This window comes from Erythrolamprus reginae, chromosome 3 (genome assembly GCF_031021105.1).
Source record: "Erythrolamprus reginae isolate rEryReg1 chromosome 3, rEryReg1.hap1, whole genome shotgun sequence".
NCBI lineage: Eukaryota > Metazoa > Chordata > Lepidosauria > Squamata > Dipsadidae > Erythrolamprus > Erythrolamprus reginae.
The window spans coordinates 134,910,049-134,932,500 of record NC_091952.1 but is presented as its reverse complement, the minus strand read 5'-3'; the positions used below and the strand labels follow the sequence as shown (position 1 = coordinate 134,932,500).

Here is a 22,452-nt window from a genome sequence, read left to right as displayed (position 1 = left end):
TGCACAATGTCCATGATTTTCTCTATGAGTTCCACAATAGAAACTCTGGACTGATCTGTGATCACTATTAACTGAAAGTAACTGTGAGCAGCTATTTGAGTTAGCCCTATAAAGGACAGGCTTAAAGAATTTTTGATGGTGCTTAACTAGTGTGTCCAAAATTTATGCCAAGTGTTCATGACACAATTGATGTTTTTAACTCTTGGATTGAACAAGTGACCACTTACCTTGATCTCATGTTGAACTTGAGGGGAGATGTCTTTAGCGGGATCCAAAAAAGTCAAGATGACATTTCAAGAAGGAATAACTTTTAGGTATAGAAGGAAGAGCAGCAATCAAAACCAAGGACCTCTTTTTCTACCCTGGACTCAAGTAAAAGAAATAAAGAAAAAAGAAATCTGAGTCCAGAGCAGAAATATAAACTGAAAGAGCATCTCAGACAAGATTTTTTGTAATTTTCATCCAGATAAACAAAGGGAGGGAGGAAGTAAATTCAGAGTGAATGTAAGATTCTGTTACTATAACATTATACAGAAGCACAGAAGCATCATGCATGAGCATGCACACAAACCTGTAGTAAATTGTTTTAGAACTCACTATTGACACACCATTTGCAGACATTTCTGCCATCCCCACCCTAGAGTAGAAAGGGATCCAAATATTAATTCATGTAATATGTTTGTGATGACTTGCCTGTTTCTTTTCCTGCTTAGTATTCGGTTTTATTCATACTCAACTGTTGCTATTTTAGCAGTGGGAATTGTAGATCTTTAAAAGGGAAACAGCCTAATTTTCATCATGGTACCACAGCAATTAATTGACTATATGTTTTGACAAAATCCCTGCCCATGAAATGCTTAATAGAAAAGATGCAGGATGTTCTCCATAATTTCTTTGATCCAAATTATGTTTTAGCATCGGTTTCCTTCATAATAGAAGAACTATGGAGAGGGACATTAACAAATGGGCACTATATTAGATTTAGGAAAATGGTGCAGTATAGAAGCAGATCTAGTGTTCTCTAAATATTTTAGATTTCAATTCTCATCAAATGCGATCACTATGAACAATGGGAGATGAGTCTACGTATCCCATGAGTACCAAATTCTTGCAAAGCACTGGAGTTAAAGAAAATATCCTGTGGGGTGGGGATTTTATTAATCGAGCAATATCCTTGTACCTGTAGTTTAAAAAATATTCAGATTAATTATGGGTCTCCTAATGTGCAATCTGGTCTTTCAGCATGGCAAGACTAAGTTATAATGGATTTTCAACATTCTGATAAAGCTGATAAACATTTCCAAGAAATGCTAAGAAAATATTTATTTAATCTATGCTTGTGAAAAAGTCAAAGTAACACCTCTATATTATGGATACCTTGTTCAAAAACTTGGCTCCCTTGAGAGGACCATAATCTTGAGAGAGAGAGAAAGGTGGTTACCAGCCTCAAGACTGGTGATCTCTGGGATAGTTCAGAGTGTATGGTACCTTCTGAATGGTTGGATGAAGGTGTATTGGCTGTCCCAGTTTTTATAAGCTTTGGCAGAGCTGACAAAGTTCCAGTGTGACCAAAAAAATGCTTTGCTTTGTTTTCAAATAAATTGTGGCAAAAAAAAAAAAAAAGCTCCATTTCTTTAAAACAATATTGTATAACTGTGGGTCCTTACTGATTTTATTTATTTATTAAGCATATTTATATGCCGCCCAATTCCCGAAGGACTCTGGGCGGCTTCCAGTGCCAACTGTTAATGCAGAAATGCCCTGAATTGAACCAAATGGAAATATGCTACATTATCTTCATACATATTTTGATGACACTTGGTAAGTTAGCATGACTAAATTCCTTCTGCTCCTGCTCATTGGTCAATAACCTTCTCCTCTGTCTTTCATTTCCTTTTCTTCTCCTCAGGTACTTGAAGGAAACACTAATCCATATGACATTGTCCTCAAGGGCCTGGAGCCACCTATTATTGGACAATTCATTCGCTTCATCCCTGTGACCGATCACTCTGCAAATGTGTGTCTCAGAGTCGAGCTGTATGGTTGCGTTTGGTTGGGTAAGCACAACAATCTTTGAAGAGGATTCATTTATTTATTTATTATTTATTTATTACTTAGATTTGTATGCCGCCCCTCTCCGAAGACTCGGGGCGGCTCACAACATGTAAAAACAAATCATAAGCAATCAGACAAATTTAAAATATTTAAATATTTAAAAACCCCATATGCTAACAGACACACACACAGACATACCATGCATAAATTAAACGTGCCCAGGGGGAGATGTTCAGTTCCCCCATGCCTGACGGCAAAGGTGGGTTTTAAGGAGTTTACGGAAGGCAGGAAGAGTAGGGGCAGTTCTAATCTCCGGGGGGAGTTGGTTCCAGAGGGCCGGTGCCGCCACAGAGAAGGCTCTTCCCCTGGGGCCCGCCAACCGACATTGTTTAGTTGACGGGACCCGGAGAAGGCCCACTCTGTGGGACCTAATCGGTCGCTGGGATTCGTGCGGCAGGAGGCGGTCTCGGAGATATTCTGGTCCGATGCCATGAAGGGCTTTAAAGGTCATAACCAACACTTTGAATTGTGACCGGAAATTGATCGGCAGCCAATGCAGACTGCGGAGTGATGGTGAAACATGGGCATACCTAGGTAGGCCCATGACTGCTCTCGCAGCTGCATTTTGCACGATCTGAAGTTTCCGAACACTTTTCAAAGGTAGCCCCATGTAGAGAGCATTACAGTAGTCGAATCTCGAGGTGATGAGGGCATGAGTGACTGTGAGCAATGAGTCCCGGTCCAGATAGGGCCGCAACTGGTGCACCAGGCGAACCTGGGCAAACGCCCCCCTCGCCACAGCTGAAAGGTGTTGTTCTAATGTGAGCTGTGGATCGAGGAGGACGCCCAAGTTGCGGACCCTCTCTGAGGGGGTCAATAATTCCCCCCCCAGGGTAATGGACGGACAGATGGAATTGTCCTTGGGAGGCAAAACCCACAGCCACTCCGTCTTATCCGGGTTGAGCTTGAGTCTGTTGACACCCATCCAGGCCCCAACAGCCTCCAGGCACCGGCACATCACTTCCACCGCTTCATTGACTGGGCATGGGGTGGAGATGTAAAGCTGGGTATCATCCGCATATTGATGATACCTCACCCCATGTCCTTGGATGATCTCGCCCAGCGGTTTCATGTAGATGTTAAATAGCAGGGGGGAGAGGACCGACCCCTGAGGCACCCCACAAGGGAGAGACCTAGGAGTCGACCTCTGTCCCCCCACTAACACCGACTGCGACCGGCCAGAGAGGTAGGAGGAGAACCACTGAAGAACAGTGCCTCCCACCCCCAGCCCCTCCAGCCGGTGCAGAAGGATACCATGGTCGATGGTATCGAAAGCCGCTGAGAGGTCAAGGAGCACCAGGACAGAGGATAAACCCCTGTCCCGGGCCCGCCAGAGATCATCCATCAATGCGACCAAAGCGGTTTCCGTGCTGTAACCGGGCCTGAAACCCGACTGCTGGGGACCTAGATAAAATATTTTTGGCAAAAATATTCATGCTGAAAGAATACTTCAGTCAGAGAACAGCAGATGGATAGAAGAGAAGTCCTAAGGCCCAAATTGTCAATAGGATAAAAGATGTAAAAGGTTGATGTTTGCAGAGATGTGCCTCCAGTTGTCTAGTGTTTCTCTGCCTCAGCAAACTTTAAGATGTGTGGACGTTATCTCTCAATTGAAGACCACACTTCTTAAGGTTGCTGAGGTTGAGAAACACTGATCTAGAAAATCAAGCTTGTGACTGTGTGGAATGCAAATGCAACCTTCCTATCCAGAGATAAGCACATGAAAATGTTCTATAAGCTTAAACAGAAGCTGATTTTTATAGATAGTCTTGGTTTGCTCAGGCAGAACCTCTGTGTGTGTGTGTGTGTGTGTGTGTGTGTGTGTGTGTGTGTGTGATATTGGAGTAGATCCCTTTGCCACCCCGAGATATTCTAGCAACATAATGCATGTTTTAGCTGTGGAATGAAATTGGACTTCTATTTGCCAGGAAATATACTCTGATGTCCATTTTTATGTAATGTGTCTCTTAATCATTGATAACAGGGTATTGACCGGCACTAGGCTCTTGGGGGAGTTTCTAGCCGCCCCGAGTCTAAGGAGAGGGGCGGCATACAAATCTAATAAATTATTATTATTATTATTATTATTCTCTTTTTTCCTTTTTTTGCTATGAAGTGTCCTTCAAATGTTAATTAGATTGATACCGGAAAAATACAAATTGAAGATTTTGTGTTAGTACAGTAATACCTCGTCTTACGAACTTAATTGGTTCCCGGAGGAGGTTCGTAAGGCGAAAGGTTCATAAGACAAAACAATGTTTCCCATAGAAAACAATGTAAAATCAATTAATGTGTGCAAGAAAAAAACACATGCTCCACTGGGCGTCGCCGTCCGGCTGTCACCTTTTGAAACAGCCAGGCACTTTTCAGCGTTCTCCCAAATGCCGAACCCGGAAGTTTGGCAAAAGTTTGGGTTCGGGTGGCTGCCGAGAAGCCCCGCTGCCTGGCTGTCACCTTTTGAAACAGCCAGGGGGCTTCTCGGCGTTCTCCCGAATGCTGAACCCGGAAGTTCGGGAAAAGTTCGGGTTCAGCATTCGGGTTTGGGAAGACACTGAGAAGCCCCGCTGCCCGGCTGTCAGCTTTGCAAAAGAGCCGCAGAGCTGTCGGGCCGGTCGTGAGGCTCAAACAGAGGTGGGGAATCCCAATAGGGAATTCCATGGGCAGAGTTTGACATAACAAAGACGTCCTTCCTGGAGTCCATGTTTCAGCCGGCCAGGAAGGACGTCTCCGTGACGTCAAAGCTCTGCCCATGGAATTCCCTATTGGGATTCCCCACCTCCGTTTGAGCTTCCCGACCGGATGACAGCTCCACAGCTCTTTTGCAAAGCTGACAGCTGGGCGACGGGGCTTCTCGGCGTCCTCTTGAACCCGAATGCCGAACCCGAACTTTTGCCAAACTTCCAGGTTCGGCGTTCGGGAGAATAAATTTGAAATAAGATTTTGGAATTAATTATAAATAATCTTTCCCATAGGAAAACTCAATACAATAAGATTTTTAAAATTGGACACTAGAGGGAACTAAAGATTACAATTAAAGGAGAAGGACACTTACAATTACAACAGGAAGCAAAATATTTCAACTGGATATATTGAATTATATTTTTAAAGAATTGTGTTAGTTTTTACTATTGTGATTACAATTTTTAATAAAATTACTATTAAAAAAATTCAGGTAGCTGTGGGAGGTCTCAATAAATACATTAGGTTTTTAATGCATTACACATTAATTGATAAGGTACTTTTAATACCTCTTGCATCAAATCTATATTTCATAACCATCCTATTTTCCCATTCCTCCCCCCCCCCCACAAAGAAGGATTTTTTTATCTAATGTAACATAGTGTAAACTGAAACTTACATCAGCCATTCTATGCATCTAAAGAAGTAAGCTGTAATTCACAAAGCTTATGCTTTTTAATAAAATGTTGTAAAAAGGAAACAACAAAAGTAACTCTACTTCTATTTCCCTACAGATGGGTTGGTTTCATATAATGCTCCAACAGGGCAACAATTTGTTCTACCCGATGGCAACGTGATTTACTTGAATGATTCAATCTATGATGGTTATAGGTGAGTTCTTTGTTCACCGAGGAACTCCAATAGATGAAGTACCAGAAGAGACATCTAGAGCAACACTGGAGAATCAGTAAATCTGAACCTGACCGAGCACTGTTAAGAGCCTTCATTAGGACTTATTTAGTAGTGATACGGGCGGCAAAATGTTTGCATTTTCCCGCACTTATTGCATCTGCGGATTTACACCCAGCCACCCTTTTCAGGATGACCCATTCCCTCCTTAATATGGAGGGAGGTGAGAAACCTCTGCAGGGTAGAGCTGAGGAATTTGTACAGTTTCTAGCAGACAAAGTCACCCAGATTCAGACAGACCTGGACTCAGATTGTGCAATTCAGACTGAGATGACAGGGGTAGGTCTTAGTTCTATTGGGTGGGATGAGTTTGATCCTGTGACTCCTGATGAAGTGCACAAAGCCATAGGATATTGTGTCCCTCTACTTGTTTACTGAACCCGTGCCTCTCCTGGCTGGTTTCGGCCAACCGGGAGGCGACATGAGGCTGGTTCCAGGCTCTGATCAACACCTCCTTGAGTGAGCTCTCAAGGAGCCAAGCTCTGCTGGATCCACCACCACGGAGAGGTTGGATAGACACAATCGGTCCAGTGGCCCCCGATGAAGCCCTGTTCCAGGCAGCCACCAGGGACTCAGCCAGACTGGGCAAGAGAGTTTCCTTAGTGGACTTTCCACTAAGGATTCCATGGTTCAGATTCTGCTTCTGCTAAATAAGCCTACTACTCCATCCCATTGTGTTTGGAGAAAATCCCCTTTTGCTACAAACTGATTTTGTTGAAATTCAGTCAGGAAATGCTAATCTTTGTCCTCTCCCCCCCCCCCCCCTTCTCATATGTCTGCCATCAGCATGACAGAAGGATTAGGGCAGCTAACAGATGGAGTTTCTGGCTTGGATGATTTCAGCCAGAGCCACGAATATCATGTATGGCCTGGTTACGACTATCTTGGTTGGAGCAATGAGAGCACCACAAATGAACATGTGGAAATCACCTTTGAATTTGACCGAATCAGAAATTTCACCACCATGAAGGTTAGTTGTCAAAATTAAAGCTGCATTCATTACATGGAAAGTTGAGGGATCCTCTCTATCCAAAAATGATACCTATCTTTTTCATTACGGCAACTTATCTATGTATAGTGAATTTTGTTTATATGCAATTAAAAGAAATAAAAAGAGAAAAATATGAATATGCTCACCCTGGCGACATTCCTGTGAATTCAGAATATCTCATGAATCATTGGCATATTAGTGTGTTCACATAACATGAATATCAAGCTGGAATAGAGATAAATTGAAACCCTTGAGTTATCTAAACTTGCTTTCCTAACTTGCAATTTCACAGATATGCTGACTCTCAACTGAAAAGTAGGGACGTACTGTAGTATTCCAGCATATTTTATATTATACTTGCACGTGAAGCAGCTACACTTGTAAAAAATGGAAATGGTTGGGATACATAGTTTCAGAGGTATGACCAGTTTATAGAACATCTATCTCTATTACACAGGTACACTGCAACAATATGTTTGCCAAAGGAGTAAAGATTTTCAAGGAGGTGCAGTGTTACTTTCGCTCTGATGCAAATGAATGGGAACCAAACACCGTCTCCTCGTTACCAGTACTAGATAATGTCAATCCTAGTGCTCGCTTTGTTACAGTACCCCTTTTCCATCGGATGGCTAATGCTATCAAATGCCAGTTCTACTTTGCTGATACCTGGATGATGTTCAGTGAGATTACCTTTCAATCAGGTAAGATTAAGGGAATTAAAGGAAGTGGAATATACTGATTCTGGAGATAAAGTTACAGATTATTTATTATCAAATTTCTATATCATCATCTACATAAATCTGGGTAGTTGATAAACAACAATGGTGGATTTTATATTGGATTTTATGGATTAGGGCTTGCTGCAATGTTGTTGTTGTTGTTGTTGTTGTTGTTGTTATTATTATTATTATTATTATTATTATTATTATTATTATTATTATTAATTGGATTTGTATGCCGCCCCTCTCCGCAGACTCTGATGTTACCACTTAATGCCTTTCCAATAGCATTTCCCCCCAATAATAATAATTAATAATTTATTAGATTTGTATGCTGCCCCTCTCTGAGGACTCGGAGCAGCTAACAACAAATAATACATGAGATACAAATCCAATATTAAAAAACAATTTTAAAAATCCTTATAAAAAACAATCATACAGTCCAGACAAACCATGCATAAATGGAACAGCTAGGCGTATGTCAATTTCCCCAAGCCTGATGACATAGGTGGGTTTTCAAAAGTTTGCGAAAGGCAAGGAGGGTGGGGGCAGTCCTAATCTCCAGGGGGAGTTGAGTCCAGAGGGTCGGGGCCGCCACAGAGAAGGCTCTTCCCCTGGGTCCCGCCAGATGGCATTGTTTTATTAACGGGACCCGGAGAAGGCCAACTCTGTAGATCTAATCGGTCGTTGGGATTCATGCAGCAGAAGGCGGTCCCGGAGATATTCTGGTCCGATGCCATGTAGAGCATCTTTGGCCCTCTCAAGGAGACAAAATAGGAAAATGTTTCAGTAAATAAAATAGACTAAAACAGTTTTTCCTTTTGAGTTGTACAAAGAATTTGCTGAATTAGAAGTTCCCATGCATGCAGGTCAGCATGACATATCTCACACTTGCTAGGATTCCATAGATAGCAGTCACTGTTTTTATCAATCTTGACAGACTTCCTGCATATATTTGCTTGTTGAGGCTTCTGTATTACTTAATTCCCACAGGTTCTGAGCAGTTGAGAAAACAAAGTCATAACAGAGGATTTAAAAAAATTACTTCCACAAAACATTCCCAATCAACATACTGTAACATAAAGGTAGACTAAATCTCCACTTCCCCACATGTTTTCCTGAACAGTCTTTTCAGTTCAATAAGATGAAGGTGGAGTGGATATCTGGAAGTAAGATGTTGCATAGAAAGGAAGCCATCACTGAGAAGGCTTGCTTTGGGGGAGGGGTGTTTCTATAGATGGTGTGACCTCAGAGGAGGAAAACCTTATCAAATCTTCTCAATTATGCAACTTTAGATCTCTTACCTAGACAGACCCCAAAATGAACATTGGAACAAACTTCTCCCTTCCCAGTTATAGCCCCACCTTTTAGGGGAGTGCTAAAGTATGAGAGACCACAACTCAGCCTATCAGCCTCCTATTTCTTCTTCAATCTGCAATTTTAAATAGTAAGAGCAAAACTATTAGGGTGGCAAACCACTCCAATCCTCATTATGAAATTGTCCTAACATTCTGAACAATGAGTTAAAATTGCACCGTGAAAATGTGGCCATTTTGCTGACAAATTTTGGTCAGTTCTCTTGGGATATTTTGGGTGGGTTAGTCTGCAGTCTATGATCAAGAGTTCCCCATCTTTATTAGATTGTTGATAATAAGCAATAAATGTGGGTGAGTAATTGTCATACTTAGCAAAATAAGTAACACAGATTGCCTAGATGCTGCTTGTTATTAATATTATTAAAATAATTTATTTGCTTCTTCATAAATGTAATATTTTCTTTTTAATGTAATATTACAGAAAATATTAAACTAGTATGATGGAAAATATTTGACACACATTTTTTAGTTTAAAGTCCAGCATAAATCTCTTCAGTGTAATAAAGTTTATATAGTCTGACTACTGAGTTGTGAATAAAAACACAATGAGATGATTCTGTTTTAGACTGTAACTAAAGCAAATTAAATTCTAAAGTTCTTCGATTAAGGCCTTTAAAGGAAACCTATTGGAAAAGGAACCTGTCCCCCTTTTTGGAAAAGAAAAGAATCTTTGGAAAGGAAAAGGATCTTCCACTGGAAAAAACCTTAAGGCAACCTTCCTTCCTTCCACCCTCCCTCCCTCCCTCCCTCTTTTCCCTTTCTTTCTTTAGTTCAATTTAATTCAATTTAATTTAAGAACTGTAATGCTGGTCCTAGTCTGACAGAATCAGATACCTTAATGATGATCACAAATATCAAAAAAATCTGAGGCAGTTGTTTTTTAATTTTGCAAGGGATCCTTTCTAAGTTCGCACCAGGCTTAGAACTGCTAATCATTGTATTTTAATTATTTTGCTCCCCTCCTCTATTTCTTTGGCTCATTTATGATGGGTTCAGATAAATGCCTCAAAGGCTGTGGCCAGGTTGCAGACTGCAGGCTATATTCTTTAGGTCCATTTATTTATAGCAGTGCAAACTAAGTGCAGTGCTGATCTATCCACTGTCTCTGCCCTGTATGCATTTGATGTAAAATCTAAATAGGAGAGTTTTGACACCTTTACGAAGGGAGAATCATTCAATTGGAGAGGCATTCATCTTACCGGCTATGTATCTTTAATTATTTTTCTTTGCAACTGTTCCAAGTCAGACCTAGATGTGACCAGTCATTACTTTAGTACTTCTGAATGGTTTACCATAGTTTACGTGAGGCTACTCTTGGAATCAATCCAGAAAATTTGGATTACAATGTTGCTGCCAGATTCAGCTTGTCATTGTCTGATAAGATATTCTATGTTCCTTATAAATTTGTATGGATTATATTTGAAATCAGTTTCCTAGATTTATTTTATTTTTGATTGCATATTCTCTTGTTAGCAAATACTTAGAAAAGTGGGATATTGTTATCAGTAATAATACATAGTCCTTCCTTGTCCCTGAAGAAAACATTAGATTTATATCCAGTGTACTTATACCTTTATGCCTTGTTTTTCTAACAAGGCATATCCAATGCAAATGCCAATGCAGATCTGATATCCACCATATTTGAGCTCATTCAAATGGATTAACTGTTTTTAAAGCAACAGTTTGCAATTGTCTCTACTATGCTGTGAATATGAGTAATGCTTTCTTTTTTCTTTTTCATTTTTCTTAGATACAGCTATGTACAACAATTCTGAAGCCCTTCCTGAATCTTCAGTGACTCCCACAACCTATGGTATGTACGTTATTATGTTGTGGTATTTAAGAAAATATTCATAAATGTATTTTTATTCAGCGCCACAAAATTTGTATGTGTGTGTTTATATCAGGATTCCCCACCCCACCCCCATAGCAGGATTCTTCTGGCAAGAGTGGATGCTCTTGGAGGTGAAAGGGAATATTTTTATAAATTGGTGCTTTGAAATTTGGTATGTCCTTCTTGGCAGTCCTTTTTCAGAAGCACTCATAGCACTTTCTTAGTATATGGTATGCTATATGTTTTGATTTGTGGATATAACAATAAATTTATTTACTTACATTCCCAACATTCAATATCAGTCTCAAAACTTGTTCACCTGTCTTGTGTTAGCTTGAAATGTACAATATCATTGGTAAAATAATTAGTTGTCCTGGCTATCTTTTCAATGCTACTTAAGAGATATTCCCAGAATCAGTGTCATTGGGTATGAAGGTGCAATTATTTAGCGTTCATATTTGTGTATAAAACTAAATAGTAAAAGGATAAGTCTGCAAGGAGTTGGGCGGCTTAGAAATTAAATTAAATTAAATTAAATTAAATTAAATTAAATTAAATTAAATTAAATTAAATTAAATTAAATTAAATTAAATTAAATTAAATTAAATTAAATTAAATTAAATTAAATTAAATTAAATTAAATTAAATTAAATTAAATTAAATTAAATTAAATTAAATTAAATTAAATTAAATTAAATTAAATTAAATTAAATTAAATTAAATTAAATTAAATTAAATTAAATTAAATTAAATTAAATTAAATTAAATTAAATTAAATTAAATTAAATTAAATTAAATTAAATTAATAAAACCAGAAAAATAGCTTAATAAAGGGGAAATAGAACAATGTCCATGTATTAAAGAAGTACAGATATGAAAACATACAAATGTACAAGGTATTGAAGAGATTCTATTATCAAAAAAGGAACTTCTAATTCTCATTGCTGGATTCCAACCTTAAGTCCTTGTTATTTACTGTATTTTTCAGAGTATAAGACACACTTTTTTCCTACCTAAAAGAGGCTGAAAATTGGGGTTTCATCTTATACTCTGAATGTAGCTTTTTCAAAGCTTTTCTTTCAGACCTAACGAGGTGTTAATGATCTTCCCAGATCTTAACTTGCAATCTTTTTCATTGTTACTCTCTCTGAAGAATGTTTTTTCCAGTTTTAAGTCTTTGCAGGCTTTTTTTCATTGCTCTACTTGCTCTGAATAAGTTTCTTTCCAGACCTAATGAGATGCTAGCGGTCTTCCCAGCTCACTGGCTCTTTCATTGTTACTCTCTCAGAATAAGGTTTTTTTTAAAGCCCTAACCAGGGGATAAAACAATGTGCTGAAGTTGACCAGACTAAGGACACTAGCCCATTAGGCAGATTTTCCCCCTATTTTCCTCCCTCAAAACTAAGGTACATCTTATACTCAAAAAAATATGATAGGTTCTCAAAACTGTTTTCTTTACTACCTTCAGCCTTTCACTTCTGTTTTGCTTCTGTTCTTTACTATTTCTGATGCCTTCAGTAGTAACTCTCCACACCTCTGTAAGGAAATCCATCTTTCTCTTGAGAAACATTCCTGCAGTGAAAGGTTTATAGCCCTTAGACAGAAGTTTTCTACTACTGAGAGGTAAGTAAAATGTCAAATGCTTAACAAATTAAATGACAATACAATGTTATAGAGATAGAGTTTACAAATTTATTCCTTTCCATTGTGACATCATAAATTCCTAGGACGATGGAGAAACTAACTTTCTTCATGCCCCCTCAACTGGACTCCAACATGACAAATGATTTAACTCCTGAGAAAAGAATCTAAAACAAAATGGAGTAGAGTGGTTTATTGAATAAGCAGTAATTATGGAGCAGTTTCAACTTGAAACCAAAAAAGAGCTTCAGAGAATATGTGGCCACATACATAAGCCCTGTCAACCATAAGCATCTTTTCCCAGAACTGAAGTTGAGAACAATAGCCATATGATTCTCACACAGCTCCTTTATATACCTCAATTATATTTTTGGAAGATAGAATTGTTCCAAAAAAACTTAACAAATACAGTAAAACATAGGCAACCCATAAAAGATTTTAAAATTTAACAATAAAAGGTCTTTTTGGTGCCAATATAATAGCAAAGGTTCAATCCTCGAGGGAAAGTCTTCCAGTACTAAACTAAAACAACAAAGCTTTTAACTGCAGTGATCATTGCCATATCTTCAAAATTTAGTAGCCAAATAAGGGTCTCCAGACATTACGTGGGGAACCAGATTGGTGTAATATTTACAGCATCAGGATAGAAATTGGGAGATTGTGAATTCTAATCCCACCTTAAGCATGACCTTGGGCCAATCACTTTCTCTCAGCCCTAGGAAGAAGACGGCTGGCAAACTTCTTCTGAAAAACCTTGCCAAGTTGTCAAGGAGTCAAAAATTGATTCAAAGGCACACATTCCCTCCTAAAAATATATATAACTTAATTTTAGGGCAATTTTATGCAGTAAAACATGATATGTCAACAGTCTTGGCCTCAATTGCTTCAGGAGTTAAAAAATAAAAATAGTACCTGAGATTATGCTTCAAAAAATGAACGTAAAAATGAATATTTTGAAAGATGCTCTTCTGTAGCTGATCACTAATACTAACAGCAGCACGTGTTAGTGTTAAGCCTAGTTGCTTGGTGGCTTGTCCAGCTGTTACTGATGTGGGTACAGTACAGTAATTGTCATCTATTAAATTCAAAAATTCACATTAAAAAACTGTTATCATGGTAGGAGAAAATTGTATCTTTCTAGCTAATAAATGATTTATTATTATTATTATTATTATTATTATTATTATTATTACTACTACTACTACTACTACTACTACTACTACTACTACTACTACTGCTATTACCGTAGTTGTGGCACAGCAGTTAGAATGTCATATTGCAGGCATTTTGAGTCTTACCAGGCTCAAGGTTGACTCTGCCTTCCATATTCCGGTAAAATGAGGACTGAGTTTGTAAATCGCTTAGAGAGCGCTATAAAGCACTGTAAAGTAGTACATAAGTCTAAGTGATATTGCTATTATTTATTTAATTTATAATATATATTGTATATCCATCCACCTCCCATGAAATGGAAATGTTATCAATGACTGATGAGAAATTGTAATATTCTTATAACAGAAAGACTTGCTTCAAAATACTGGTACTGTTTACTAATACATATTTATTACATTTTAAAATGTCTGGTAAATTACTAGTGTTAATTTGGAGGAAGAGAGGAATGGAATCCCATAAGGGTTGGCAACTAGTTGGCTATCCTGTCTTTGTTTTCATCATTTCACCTAAAATGTATGATACACAATTTTCCTTCTTTCTTTTAACAGATCCTACTCTCAAAGTAGATGATAGCAATACTCGCATCTTAATTGGCTGCTTAGTGGCAATCATCTTTATCCTTGTGGCTATCATTGTAATCATTCTCTGGAGGCAGTTTTGGCAGAAGATGTTAGAAAAAGTAAGATTGCAAGCAGATGGTAGGAATGTCCATGTCATAAATGAAATGAATGTCAGATTTAATGGCCAGAGCTCAATATTTATTTATTATTAGATTTGTATGCCGTCCCTCTTCCCTCTATTAGATATTAATATTATTGAAATTGGCTAATGAAATTAACTTCTGGTCTAAAGGTCATTAATAAAAATTGGGAAGTAAATGTGTGTACACATATATGCATGTTCATGCATGCTTTTCATATAAACATAAATTCCTCATGCACCAAAGAATCTTAATATAATTGTGATTGATTGAGTGATTATGTGCTATCAAAGTTATTTTCAACTCTGCTCTGCTCTGCCCTGTTCTGTCCACATATTGCATCGGATGGGAAATAAACACTCGGACACCTCCCAGCATCCTTTGCGGGCCGCACGGACCATCGGGAGGCGTGGGCATGGCTATCGCCCTATTTTAAGGTCTGTTGCGCCACCCATGCCTCCTTGCCAGCATGCCGCCCTGCAGACACCCACCCACCCACTCTCCGCTCAATCCAGGGTGTTTAATGGGTCGCCCAATTGGGGGCCGAGTAGGAATTTTTGGCAATCTCTGAACATTTATTCAGATTGTTTTTTCACCTACTTCATCCTGGGCGAACGAGATGGAATTGTGGTTAGGGGGTGCATCTGTTGGTAAATAGGTTTTGATTTAACAATTCAATGCTTATATTGGTCACTATATGGCAGAAATGGGGCGGAAAGGGTATCAGTAGCAACTGTGTGTTCTCCTTTGGGCATTTTTTGTAAGATGATTGGCACCCCCGCTGCACAACTCATGCTTCCTCACCGGACGGAGCGGTGTGAAGGGGGTGCCCTTGGGGCTCACCTACGTCATTTCCGGTTCCGGGTCATGCAGGGTGAGCCCTCCCACACGCTGGGCATGGCTTTATGGGCTGGGTGTATGCGGGGCATGCCTCACCCTGACCAGGCAAGGAGTTATGTCCATTGGTTGCCCAAGTATGTTGTGTTCAGGAAATTCCGCCTCCATTTAGCGACCCCTGCAGGTCTTTCTGTTATATTTAATAAAGTGACCCTTTATTCCCAGCGCGAGAGCTCCCCTGCAGCAATTGGTGCCGAGCTAATTCCCGCCTCTGCAAATGGCGGCCAGGTGTTTAATCACCCGGCCTTTCAAAATTGATAAGTACATGGATTAAATATCACATAAAAAGAATTCTGATGGAATTCATGATCCACGAAATCATATGTGAACAGAAGAATATGTAAATATGAAACCTGGCCCATTAAAAACTCTGTATCATAGAAAGCTTCTATGTTGTTTTACATAAATATCATTTGAACAGAGATGTAACCTTATTTTAGAATCTGCTCTATAATATTATCATATGCATTTTCTTTTGATTTCTAGGCCTCTCGACGGATGCTGGATGATGAAATGACCGTGAGTCTTTCTCTACCCAGCGAATCCAATATGTTTCACCATAGCAGCTCCACCCCATCCACTGAACAAGAATCAAACTCCACATATGACCGCATATTCCCCCTTGGAGCTGACTATCAAGAGCCATCACGATTGATTCGCAAGCTTCCTGAATTAATCCCAGGGGAAGATGAGGCAGGTCAGACTGGCCAATAGGTGTAAAGAGACTTTGAACAAATTCCCATTTCTACTAGAATAATCTAGACTAAGAAAGTGTGGCTTAATTTCACTGGTTTAATTCTTTTCCACTTGATGAGGTAAATTTAGTGGAAATGAGGGAAGGACTGGCTGCTGATTGTAGCAATAACTGACTCTCTTATTCCTTTATGCTATATCATATACAGTAATTTGGCTCTCAGGAATACAATTGTGAATAAACTTTGGTAAATTGATAATTGCTGCTATATGTCAGTGATCCAGAGCAACAATGGTGGTGGCCGTGAGAGGTGGGTTGGTTTCACAAGTGCCACCTAGATCCCATACATATGCAATTAAAGCTGTGCATATTCACCCATTACTTGCATGGCCTGGTTCCAAAAGGGCCGCTGATTGGTAACTGTCCATGGCCCAGGGGTTAGCGATTCCTGTTCTATGTAAACATCTGTATGGATTCTGACTCTGTAGTATCATCACCTAACTCCCAAAACTTTACCCTTAGACTATCCACTGTTGACCTCACTCGATTCCTAAGAGGTCAGTAAGGGGCGTGCATAAGTGCACCAGTGTGCCTTCTGTCCCCTGTATTAATGTCTCTCTCTCTTTCACTAGTATCATGTACATAAACATTGTTGTATTTTTGTATACTACCAATACGTATTTGACAAAAATAAATAAATAAAAATTAAAAATGTGTGGAAAGGATACATTGGAATAATATCATCCATGTTGCTCTCAGATCAAACTGATCATAAATGTGACAAATTTAAAAAATCAGCTGGCTTGGGAAGCAAAACATGGATGCCGACTGGCCAATCCCTGGCTCAGGAATAAATAGGAGGAAAGGGGAGTGGTTTGGTTGTCACAGACAACCAGTAAAGGGATGCAAACTTTTTTTGGGTGTGGCTTCTTTTGCGGGTGTGACTTGCTGGCCATGTGACCAGGTGGGAGTGGCTTGATGATCATGTCACTGGGAGTGGTTTAAAGGTCATGTGACTGGCATAAAAGTGTCCAACTTGACATCACATCAAGGGTTAGGACGCCTGGCCTCTCCTCACCTCACAGAGATACAACTTTTTACTATTTACTATTACTGAACATCCAAAATATACCATTTAATTCTATGGATATATGCCATATGTGTACATACATATTACACACAGTCACATAAAAGTATACATTCTCTGTTATATAAACTGTATGTGCATGTACACATACACACACACACAGAGTTCTTCTAAAATTATACACATTTAACCTCATTTACTGCGATAGGAAAAACATACCCAGAGCCCAGAAGGGAAAAAAGGGGGAAAAAAATCAAAAATTTTCTACCGGTTCTGCATACCTGACCTACCTCACTGCAGACAACCGTTCACATTTCTAGAAAGTGTTTAGTGCGACAAACACTGCCTTGCCAGAACTGAGATTTGTTTGAACTGGCTTAATTTGTAGCCTCCCAGCTGGGAACTCACAGCCTTGCATTTATCATAGCGATCTGATATATTTATCATTTATCATAGCGATCTGATATATTGTTTTAGTTAACTTTCTTGCAGGATTTTTGCCAGAACTTTCTGTTGGTGAATGCAGTTAATTCCAAATGTGTAAATAAAGAAAGGTTTTTCTTTGAGGGGAGTCTGTTTCTTGCTTCTGCAAAGGCTGGATCAGAACAGAAGGATGGAATGCTGAGTCAATCTAGAACCAGTGAGAATCAAACTTCTGAACTGCTACCAGGCAGCAGGCGGCAGAATTAGCTTGCAATACTGGAACCAGCTACCCCCAGAGATCCGTACCACCCCCACCCTACTGGCCTTCTGGAAAGCCGTAAAAACCTGGCTCTTCCGGCAGGCCTGGGACCGTTGATGAAATGAGGTATTATCTAGATGTGGCCATCACTCTACTAAACAAATGATTCCCTCAACACTGTCAAACTTTTCACTAAGTCTGCACTTCTATTTCTCCTAATTTTTTTCTCATCATTCCTCTCACCCTTTTTCTCCCACTTAGGACTGCATGACTGTAACTTGTTGCTTGTATCCTAAGATTTTTATTAATATTGATTGTTTCTTCATTGCTTATTTGACCCCTAGGACAATCATTAAGTGTTGACAAATCTATATTTTCTTTTATGTGCACTGAGAGCATATGCACCAAGACAAATTCCTTGTGTGTCCAATCACACTTGGCCAATAAAGAGTTCTATTCTATTCTTCTATTCTATTCTAAAGAGATATCAATGGTTTTTAAACTATCTCTTATACTGTTTTTGATATAGTTTTTATTGTTGTAAGCTGCCCAGAGTCCTTAGGGAGTTGGGCGGCATATAAATTAGACAAACAAACAAACAAACAAATAAATTCTGCATTCTAACCACTGCACCACCTAGTTAGTCTGATTGATGTTTGGTTTTCTCCATAGCTTACCTGGAGTTCCTTCTTTTGGCCGTGCTTTGTGTCCTGTAGCATCAGGCAGGCAAGCTCTCTTTCCAGAGGTCTCTTGTTCTGACTGTTTATTGTTCTTACTGTTCTCCTAACTGTGAGAACAATTAACCAGCAGAACGGCTTGCCTTCATAAGTTGTGGGTGCTCCATCATTGGAGGCTTTTAAGAAGAGACTGGACAGGCACTTGTCTGGAATGGTATAGGGCAGTGATGGGGAACCTTTTTTGGTTTGTGGGTTAAAGTGGGGGTAAGTGTGGGTGTGCTAGCATGCATACACATGGCCACACCCCTTCCCTCCCCCATGCATGTGTACCCTATCCCCCTACACTGCCCGCCCCGCTCATGCGCACAGGCCTTTCTGAAGCCTGGTAGACAGTGGTGGCTTCATACCAGTGTGATCTTCATTCTCTGGATCACACTGATATTAACCCACCACTGCTAGTAGGTGAAAAAAATGTCCGAATGGGCAAACTGGAAGTGCGTTTTTCTAAACTTCTGGTTCATTCATTGGGTGATTTTTTTTGGGGGGGGGGGTTGCCTCCGGGGCTTCAGGGAAGCTTTCTTGAAACTGCCTTTCCCAAGGCTGAAAATCAACTGGAGCTGAAACATGGAAACGTCTTGCATGCCCTCCCATATGGCTCCACGTGCCACCTGTGGCACACCTGCCATAGGTTCGCCATCATGGGTATAAAGTCTCCTGCTTGAGCAGAGGGGTTGGGCTAGAAGGCCGCCAAGGTCCCTTCCAGCTCTTGTTATTCTGAGTTACTAGCCATCAAAGTTCAGGATCTTCTTCACTGAGATTTTCTTGTCTCTAATCTTCTCTCCTCTTAGGCTGCAGTGGGATCACCAAGCCAACCCAACCAAGCGGAGCCGAAGGGGTTCCCCATTATGCAGAAGCAGACATCGTGAACCTGCAGGGAGTCACAGGCAGCAACACCTATTCTGTCCCTGCAATCACCATGGACTTACTCTATGGCAAAGAGGTGGCTGTGGCTGAGTTCCCTAGGAAGCTGTTGACTTTCAAGGAGAAATTGGGAGAAGGACAGTTTGGGGAGGTGAGAATCCACTGTACAGTAGATTTATCTTCAAAATCTGAGTGGAAATCAATCATAAAACTGATATAAAATTTATGCGTATAGCAATTCATTATTTCTTTGTTTTCAATTGTTGTGTACAGTTATTCCTTGACATACAACAGTTCACTTAGCGACTGTCCAAAGTTATAACAGTACTGAAAAAAGTGACATATGACCATTTTTCACATTTATGACCATTGCAGCATCCCCATGGTCACATGATTTACATCTGGATGCTTGACAACTTACATATTTATGATGGTTGAAGTATCCTGGAGCTACGTGTATAGCCTTATGAAATCTTTTAGCCAGCAAAATCAATGGGGAAACCGGATTCACAACAACCATCTTACTAATTAGACAACTGTAGTGATTCACTTAACAAATGTGGCAAGGAAAGTTGTAAAATAAGGCAAAACTTGCTTAACAAGATTTTAGGTAATAAAAATAAATTTAATAATATTTTCTTGATTTGAAAATCCTCAGTAGAAAATCCTCCTGGTGACCCAGAGAGTGAAGTGAACTAATTTTTGAGGTTAGAAGTCGAGTTTGTCCCTCATCATAAATATATGTCTTTGTCTTTGAATCTAGCAATCTAGCAACCACCATCCATCCCATGACAGGATCCCTCACTATTAACTCAACACTGTCAGTTTTTACAGCACTTATTTCCTTTGCCACCAACAGCTACTTTTATCCAGTATTGTGCAATAAGCCATCTGTGACTATTGCTCAATTTTTTTGTAGCTCTGGTGAATTTACAATTTGAAAAAGTGTAGCACTAGTAATACTTCCATAACAATTATTAAACCTTTATTGATCTTTCTTCCCTGTAAACATTTCATACTCTAAAGAAGAGTCACAAGAGTTTTCTGTGGGAGGAAAAACAAAATTATGCACCAAAGAACCATCTCCAACAGCTGTAATGAATAAAGATGCCTGCCTGTTTTGGTATTTCATTTCCTGATTCTCAGCAAAATTTAGCCCAGCTATTAACAATTTAATCGCTCCTCAATCTTGGGACAGCAACTTCCAATGGCCTATTTGATACCTCTCCATATGCTTATTCTTATATTCTGCCACCAGATGACCCCCTTCCAAATAGCCTTTAGCCTGAACTCAGAAGTCTTAAAAAATTTCCTAGCAAAGACATAATTCTACCAGAATTTTAAAAATTTAATCCTGCTTTGTGTGCATTTCTAATAGTCCACCTTTTTTCTGCCACAAATAACTCCTTACAAATTCCCAAAGAATGACTTAATTCTATCAATGGGACAAATCCTCCTGACAGCTACAACCCTATTAATCTCTTTTCGGTAATGAATGATTTATCAATTTTTATACTATAAATTTCTGGATTGGATTATTTCTGAATAATCACAGAACAGCCCTGGAAATTCAACTATGGATCAAAATACAACCCTATACCATCAAGCTGAGATCTTCCCAAAGATATATTTTATATAAACCTAAGTTGATCTTGATGCCATGAGAGAGATTCTGAAGGAAATCAAAACATTATTTGTAGAGACCTAAATCAATCAATCGTTATCCTAATAAGTGTAAACAAAACTGTAGTCTTGCTCCATTATTGTTTAATGTATACAGTAATGATATTGTTGATGTAAACTTATCACATCAATCAAGAAGTAAACCTGGAGGTATCTGTAATATGGCAAATGATTTAGCTTTACTAGATAAGTGGTTAAAGCAATGGAAACTGCAGTTTAATGTTTCCAAATGTAAAAGGAATCCTCAATCTGTATTGCATTGGCAGTACTGTGTTAACAAAAACTTCAAAGCAATGGAAACTGCAATTTAATGTTTCCAAATGTAAAAGGAATCCTCAATCTGTATTGCATTGGCAGTACTGTGTTAGCAAAAACTTCAGAAGGGAAGGATTTAAGGGTAGTGATTTCTGACAGTCTCAAAATGGGTGAACAGTGCGGTCAGGCGATAAGGAAAGCAAGTAGAATGCTTGGCTGCATAGCTAGAGGTATAACAAGAAGAAAGAGGGAGATTGTGATCCCACTGTATAGATCGCTGGTGAGACCACATTTGAAATACTCTGTTCAGTTCTGGAGACCTCACCTACAAAAAGATTGATTAAATTGAACGGGTCCAAAGATGGGCTACAAGAATGGTGGAAGGTTTTAACCATAAAACTTATCAGGAAAGACTTAATGGACTCAATCTGTATAGTCTGGAGGACAGAAGGGAAAGGGGGGACATGATCAAAACATTTAAATATGTGAACACAAGAACAAGGGGACACAATCTGAGGTTGCTTGGAGGAAAGATCAGAAGCAATGTGAGAAAATATTGTTTTACTAAAAGAGTAGTAGATGCTTGGAACAAACTTCTGGCAGATGTGGTTGGTAAATCCACAGTAATTGAATTTAAACATGCCTGGGATAAACATATATGCATTGTAAGATAAAATACAGGAAACAGTATAAGGGCAGACTAGATGGACCATGAGGTCTTTTTCTGTCATCAATCTTCTATGTTTCTATGTTTCTAACCTTCTACGCACAAAATCCACATGTACCTTCTATAACTTTGTAAACAATCAACAAAGACTCAAGATCCATCCCATCTCTTAAAGGATCGAATAGTAAAGACTATAACAATGAAACAATTAAAGCCAACCTCTTTAACACGTTCTTCAGCTCAATCTTTGTAAACATCAATGGCTCATGCCTAATATTTCCTAGTCGTACCACAATCAATTTTAACAATCTAACATAAGTCACTTTTACAAAAAATAACATAAGAAAGGCATTATGCAAGTAATGCAACCTAAAACCATCTCTATCTATTGGACCTGATGGACTATGTGTGTACGTCTTAACTGCTGTTCTGTTTGAAAAGACTATACACTTGTACTGTTCCCGGGTCTATTTGACCTGGACCGAAAATGGTTTATTTTAGGTACTTAAATTTGGTCTTTTTGAAAACCTTTTTCACTGGGAAACTAGTTTGAACATTTCTGCACATAATGAAATGAAAATTGAAATGAAAAAATTAATGCTTATATTTTTATTTTGTTCATAAAAGCCCCCCTCTTGTTTTGGTGATTTTTTTTCCAATTTATAGATAGTTTTGCCTGCAATTTTTCTAAA

The 22,452-nt window shown here is 39.0% G+C and overlaps 1 protein-coding gene across 1 annotated transcript in view; it reads left to right on the top strand.

Moving 5' to 3' along the window:
• Positions 1-22,452, top strand: part of DDR2 (discoidin domain receptor tyrosine kinase 2) — a 64,394-nt gene that overhangs the window by 29,303 nt on the left and 12,639 nt on the right. Inside the window, exons 5-12 of the mRNA XM_070746713.1 lie at positions 1,910-2,057; positions 5,589-5,685; positions 6,550-6,733; positions 7,212-7,455; positions 10,600-10,662; positions 14,046-14,176; positions 15,581-15,791; positions 19,083-19,306. Of these exons, the coding sequence (XP_070602814.1) occupies positions 1,910-2,057; positions 5,589-5,685; positions 6,550-6,733; positions 7,212-7,455; positions 10,600-10,662; positions 14,046-14,176; positions 15,581-15,791; positions 19,083-19,306 (1,302 nt within the window). The remainder of the gene's footprint in view (positions 1-1,909; positions 2,058-5,588; positions 5,686-6,549; positions 6,734-7,211; positions 7,456-10,599; positions 10,663-14,045; positions 14,177-15,580; positions 15,792-19,082; positions 19,307-22,452) is intronic.